General features: G+C 51.9%; 1 protein-coding gene across 1 annotated transcript in view; it reads left to right on the top strand.

The window, feature by feature from the left end:
- LOC103805908 (tuberin-like) overlaps positions 1-5,360 on the top strand; it is a gene marked incomplete at its 5' end in the record, with an annotated part of 19,131 nt that extends 13,771 nt beyond the window's left edge. Inside the window, 8 exons of the mRNA XM_009078574.1 lie at positions 252-327; positions 1,205-1,291; positions 1,527-1,713; positions 2,711-2,850; positions 3,243-3,321; positions 3,913-4,004; positions 4,261-4,359; positions 5,193-5,360. Of these exons, the coding sequence (XP_009076822.1) occupies positions 252-327; positions 1,205-1,291; positions 1,527-1,713; positions 2,711-2,850; positions 3,243-3,321; positions 3,913-4,004; positions 4,261-4,359; positions 5,193-5,360 (928 nt within the window). The remainder of the gene's footprint in view (positions 1-251; positions 328-1,204; positions 1,292-1,526; positions 1,714-2,710; positions 2,851-3,242; positions 3,322-3,912; positions 4,005-4,260; positions 4,360-5,192) is intronic.
- Between the last annotated feature and the right edge of the window lie 1,290 nt (positions 5,361-6,650).

The following is a 6,650-nucleotide window of genomic DNA, read 5'->3' as shown; positions in this document are numbered from 1 at the left end:
GCTCCATTCCCTGCCTTTGAGCAGGGAATCTGTGCAGCTGCTATTGTTTGACATCCCACTGATTTCCTGACAGGGGTCTATTACACACTGCAGGTAGCCCAGGCACCTGAAGTGCCTGGAGAAGATGAGTAATACCCTGTTAGCATTTTAATTGCTCCTATTTTCCTGCTGTACATAATGTTCTTACATCCAACAGATCCAAACTGACTTAATTTTTATGCTAACAGGACTTTTCCCTTTCTCTCCCTCAGCTTTGTGTTCCTGCAGTTGTACCACTCCCCGTTCTTTGGAGATGAAAACAACAAGCCCCTCTTGCTGCCAAATGAGGTAGACAAACAGATTTATACATTCTTGTAGTTAATTACTCTAATTCCACTAATTTCTATACATAAATGATAGCAATGAATGTGCAGCTCAGTGGTGAGAGTTAAAGGTGTTTCCCACCAACAGTGCTGCAGGTGGGAGATCCTCTCTACCCCAATCCTGATGGTTCTTTCTGGCTCTGGATTGGATTTGGGACACTGGGAGATACTGCTGGTGCTGTTCCAGAATCCCAGGCAGGAGGCAGGATGAATTTGGGTGTGCTAGTAGGATGAGAGCTGAGCATTAGGTGACCTGTCAGCTCTCCATCTAATTGGGAAGAAGCTTTCTGTGGTCATTTGGGAAATGAGTCATGAACTCCCTGGAGAAGGTAGTGCTGGAATGAGTTTCTGGTGGGCTGAGCCCCACAGAACTCCTGCTGACAGCTTCCCCGTGCTTTGGGTGTCAGGCAGGAGGGAGCTCAGGTGAGATGAGGAGGTGCCTTGTGCAAGACACAATCATTTTTCATGGCTGGAGCTGAAATGAAGACACAATGTGATCTGTTGTGGCAAATGCATCCAACCCCTGCAGTTGGCCAGGTCATTTGTAAACCCAGGAGAGCTGGTGACAGATGCCACAGAGCACTGCTCTGTCCCTTGGGCTGATGTGCATTGCTCTCTGGCAGGAAAAGACTGGTGAAGGTTAGGAATCTGCTTGCTTTGTCCTGTCACTGTCCCCACTAGCTTTTAGGGTGGGCAGAGAGTGCGTAGAGATAAGATCATAGAATCCTGGAATGGTTTGGGTTGGAAGGGACCTTAAAGCCCATCCAGTTCCACCCCCTGGCATGGGCAAGGACACCTTCCCCTGGCCCAGGCTGCTCAGGTGTGACCTGTTCTGATTGCAGACGTTTGAGAGGTCAGTGCAGCTCCTGGATCAGATCCCATCCTATGACACACACAAGATTGCAGTGCTCTACGTTGGGGAAGGTCAGGTGAGTTGTGTACAGTGCTCTAACCCTCACAGGCAGCACTCTGCCTCTGAGACCTGTCCTGCCCCTGCAGTAGCTTTGCTTTCCCTTGGCTTCTTGCACTTAAAAACAGTGCCTGCATGACAGCCTTCTCGGGAAGTCACAACCTAATCCCAAGCAGGTGATAAATGGTGCTGGTGGAGAGCTCTTGGCACTGTGGGACTGTGTGGTGTGACTCTGCCCTGTCCCTGTCCCCCAGAGCAACAGCGAACTCGCCATCCTGTCCAATGAACATGGCTCCTATCGCTACACAGAGTTCCTCACTGGCCTGGGGAAGCTCATTGAGCTCAAGGACTGTCAGCCAGATAAGATCTACCTCGGTGGCCTGGACGTGTGTGGGGAGGATGGGCAGTTCACCTACTGCTGGCACGATGACATCATGCAAGGTGAGGTGGCTCCAGGAGCTTGCACAGGTGGTGTCTTCTCACCTCAACTGACACTGTTTCCTTTCCAGGGATGTAGTGATGACCTAGAGCTCTGTTCTCCTTTCTGTTCTCTGTGGTATCTCTGCAAGCCATAGGATAAAGCTTTGGAGAGGCACATACCTGTTTAAAAAATACTCTGTAGTATAATCTGCTTTGTAAAGTCATAGTCTCATAGATTGTTAAGGGGTTGGGATGGATCTTAAAGATTATCCAGTCCCAACCCCCTGCCCTGGGCAGGGACACCTCCCACCAGAGCAGGTTGCTCAAGGCTTTAGCCAAGGGGCAGCCACAGCCTCCCTGGGCAACCTGGGACAGTGTCTCACCACCCTCACAGACGCAGCTTGATGCAAGCAACATGTCCGTTTATTGTTGTTTTTCACAGATCCTTTTAGTCCCTTTGCTTAGCATATTCCCTGCTGATTGGCTTATTCTAAACATTAGGTGTGCACCAACTGGTCAACCTAAGGCACAACAACTTGTTGTTTTACCCCAGCAACATCCCAGCAACTTCCCAACCCGGGGCTGGTGAGCCAGCACTCAGCGCTTTCTGTTCAAGGGTCCCATCTCCACACCTACTCCTCCCAAGGCCCTCAGGCAACAAGTGCTAACACATCCCCTGACTAGCCCAGACATGCTGGAGCCTTGCTGAGAGCAGCCAGGCCACTCCCCACATCACAGGGAAAACTTTCTGATGTCTAATCAATCTAAATTTCCCCTCCTTGAATTAAAAGTGTCTGCTGACCATGCTGCTGTGCTCCTTTCCTCTGGCTGCTGCTCTCCATGCTCCAGGGACCACTGGAGCAGCCCCGTGGGACTGGATGCAGCTGTCACAGATGGGACAAACCTCTAACAACTAATAGTTCCTCTCATTTTGATGCTGGTACTGCCCTGTATGTTAGGGAAGTGCCTGGCACGTGGCCATTGCTGCTTACCCAGCCTCTTTCTGTTCCCTCTCCAGCCATTTTCCACATTGCTACTCTGATGCCCACAAAGGACTTAGACAAAAATCGCTGTGACAAGAAGAGGCACCTGGGGAATGACTTTGTTTCCATCATTTACAATGACTCTGGAGAGGACTTTAAACTGGGAACAATAAAGGTACCAGATTTCCCTTGTAGCTGTGTTACATGGGGGATGTGAAACCTTCAGTTGGTGCGTGTTACCTTAGCAGTGTGGAGAGCATGAGGGGAGGTTGTTTGCCTCGGTGGGTTCATAACACAGAGTCAGTTAGACTGGAAAAGACCTCCAGGGTCTCTGAGTCCAACTTGTGACCCATCACCACCTTGTCAACTAGAGCAGAGCGCTGAGTGCCATGTCCAGTCAGTCCTTGATCACTTGCAGGGATGGTGATTCCACCACCTCCCTGGGCAGTTGCAATGCCTGACAGCCCTTTCCATGGAGAAATTCCTCCTCCACTTGTGTGTTTCGGGCATTCACAGACTCACAGCGCTGCCAGTGAAGTGTTTTTGAGTGGTTTATTGTCTCCTCAGGGGCAGTTCAACTTCGTGCACGTGATCATCACACCCCTCGACTATGACTGCAACCTGGTGACGCTGCAATGTCGGAAAGGTGGGGATGCCTCAGCCCTCCCAGTGCTGGGAGTCAGTCACTGCCTTCACTGGGCACTGGGTTGGTGTTTCAAAACTCAAAACTTCTAGGAGGAACCCTCTGGAACCAGTTTGCCCAGTTCCACCTGGGTATGTCCTGGTCATATCACTTCCCCAAGGTATCTTCCCATTGGGTCACTCATAGTGTCTTCAAGCTTAAGACAAAGTGCTAACAGTAGAGCAGATCTCTCCAACAACTGGGAATGCTGGAGGAGATAGGAAGTGGAGCTCCCTGTGGTTTTGGCCTCTGCTGTCCCTCCCAGCACTCAGGACCTGAGCATGGCTCTGCAAGTTCTGCTGTGCTGGTGCAGGGTTCTGCAGGGTGTTTGCTCCCCTCCAAAGGGGAATTTCTGGGGGGGTTTCAGTCACACTTTGTGTCATGCCAAAGAACCCAGCAGGCTCTCCTCAAGTCTCTGGGGAGCAGCCAGAATTTGGGAAGCTGTAGCACAGGTTCTGTCACAGTGGGAGCTGTGGGGCTTGGTGGGAACTTCTGTCACAGCTACAGGCAACCTTTGGCTTGTTCTTAACTATCTGTTGTTCCTTTAAACCACAGACATGGAGGGGCTGGTGGACACAAGTGTTGCCAAGATCATCTCTGACAAGAACCTGCCCTTTGTGGCCCGGCAGATGGCCCTGCATGCCAATGTGAGTACCCTGAGCTCCCCCAGGCCTCCCAGCTGGGGCCTTACTCCATCACCAGCTTCCCAGGAAATCAGTGGGGCTTGCTAAAGCAAAGAAACAAGTCGTCTCCTTAACCTTGAAGCCAGAGTTGGCACATCCTAACTCAGCTGTATTTAATATGTGCTCAAACTGCACTGAAATCTTGTATGAATGTTACTGCTGTGGTTATGTTGATGTGGCTCCTCTCTCAACCTGCCTCTCCCCACCCCTCTCAAATCAGATGGCTTCCCAGGTCCACCACAGCCGGTCAAACCCCACTGACACCTACCCCTCCAAGTGGATTGCCAGGCTGAGGCACATCAAGAGGCTCCGGCACAGGGTGAGTGAAGCTGCTCTGAGGCTTTACAGCTGGGCTCTGCCGAGAGTCTTGGTGCAGTTCGGGCAGGTGAAAGCAGCTGTCAAAAACCTGCTGAGTGAGAGGAATGTGTATTTGGAGGTTAGAATCCCAGAATGAGAAGGAAGTGACCTTCAAGATCATCCATTTCTGATTCTAGGTGTTGCGGGAGTGATGGGTGTAATGATGGAGGTCTGGGCTTTGGAGCTTCCGAAGAGCTTCACTGCCACCAAGGGCTTTGGGAACCCAAATCATGGAATCGGTGCTGGCACCAGCTCTGCACTAGTGACCTGTCCTGCTGTCACTTGTGCTCACAGGGATGGTGGAGACAACAGTGCAGCAAAACACTCCAGCAGGTCCTTGTTTTGCTCACAATCCTTTGTTTCTATAGGGTTCCTGATGTGCTTAGCCAAGGAATGCACTTACAGGCTTTGTGCAAATGAAATTTGATGTCCATTGATCCTTCAGTTCAGTGCCTTGTTCATACAGAGCCACAGAATCAATTAGGGTGGAAAAGAGCTCTGAGACCATCCAGTCCAACCTGTGACCCATCACCACCTTGGCAACTAGCTCAGAGCACTGAGTGCCATGTCCAGTCCTTCCTTGAACACCTCCAGGGATGGTGACCCTACCACCTCCCTGAGCTGTTCCAATGCCTGACAGCCCTTTCCATGGAGAAATTCCTCCTGATGTCCACTATCTGGACACAGAGTGGCTCCCACTGAGTGTGGGGATGGTGGGTCTAGGTGTCCTGAGTGCCCTGCCTAGATGGAGAGTTCAGAGGGGATGGAGCTCATCCATTGTCCTTTGCCTTTCAGCTCCGTGAAGAAACACAGTACCAGAGCCCAGGCCTCCCCCTGCAGATGCACCCCCCTGCCCCCACAAAGGCTCCTGCCCAGGTGCCCCAGGACCCCCCTGCCACCTATGAGACAGGGCAAAGGAAGAGGCTCATCTCCTCTGTGGATGACTTCACCGAGTTTGTGTAGCTCCAGGGTGGACACTGAGCCCAGGGAGGTGTGACCTGTGTGAGATCCCTGCACCTGCATGGACACAGGGGTGGGAGGCACAGCCTGGCTCTGCTCCTTGCATGTGGACTTGGCACTGAACCCTGCCCAGGAGGTTTGGATGTTCCCCTGGCTCAGCCTGCAGCTCCTCAGAGGAGGACACTATTCCCAGCAGAAGCTCCAAGAGGACCAACTCAATGTGTTTGGTTGTATTGGGTTTGAGCTATTTTAGAGCCGCCATCTCCAGTGGGAACTTCCCTGCAGAGCCTTTCTTTGGGCTCCTTCCACAGCAGCTCTTGATGGAAGCAGCCAAAGGATGATCCTCATGTGAAGGTGCAGGAATTGGGGGGGGTTTTGATGACTTTATTGCGAATGAAATATGAAGTATTGAAACTCCAGTTGCTATTTCTGAGCATCCCTGGAATCCCAGCTCCTGCTTCAGGGCTCTCAGCACTTGGACTCCTGAGGCTCTAACTCGTTCTGCTGCCCACTCAGGGGAGAATTCATTTGGGTTTTCTCTCCTGCTCAAAATGCTGCTTAAATTCTGGTGGATCGGTCTCCATTTTGAGGGATTCACAGCCAACCCTCCATCCCTCAGCACAGATGGTTTTGCCACCAGAAGTATCAGCAAACAGGGAGGTGGAGCAGTGGAATGGCAGAGCTGGGCCAAGAATCCCTGGGGATGAGCAGTCTGACCCCCAAGGGCTCACCCTGTGGCCAGACCCATCTTCCAAGTCCATCTGCAGAACTTCCACTGCTTGCAGAAATGCTGGGGGTCACTCACCCTTCTCCAATGCAGCTGAGAAATCCCTTTTGGAGACAGTTGACATGTCTCAGGGCATCACCTCTGCACAAGTGTTGCACTGAGGCACTGTGCCAATCTCTCCTGGCACTCCTGGAGCAGTTCTGTGGGACCTTTTGGCAGGCCTGGAACGGGATTCTGCAGCCCATCTGGAGCTCAGGTGGGCACCAGACACCACACTACCCAACTGGGAGACACTATACTGTGAGCACTTCCTCTCCTGCCTTGTCCATGGATTTGGGACGGGCTGAGGTGAAGACAAGTGCAATGCGCACGTGGGACTGTGAAGTGCCAGGTGAGGGGACAGCAGTGTCACCCTCACTTGTGCAGGGGTGTGGGAAGGTCAAGTGTCTGTTGTGTTTGAGTCATAGAGGAAATACAGTATTTGGTTGGTTGGTGGCTCCTTGCTGGCTTGGGAAGGGTCACAGTATGCTTCCTAATCATCTAACGCCTTCCAGTTGTCCACCCCT

Source organism: Acanthisitta chloris, unplaced genomic scaffold (genome assembly GCF_000695815.1).
Source record: "Acanthisitta chloris isolate BGI_N310 unplaced genomic scaffold, ASM69581v1 scaffold30477, whole genome shotgun sequence".
NCBI classification, from domain to species: domain Eukaryota; kingdom Metazoa; phylum Chordata; class Aves; order Passeriformes; family Acanthisittidae; genus Acanthisitta; species Acanthisitta chloris.
The sequence above is the reverse complement of the archived record's forward strand: the minus strand, read 5'-3'. Positions and strand labels throughout refer to the sequence as shown.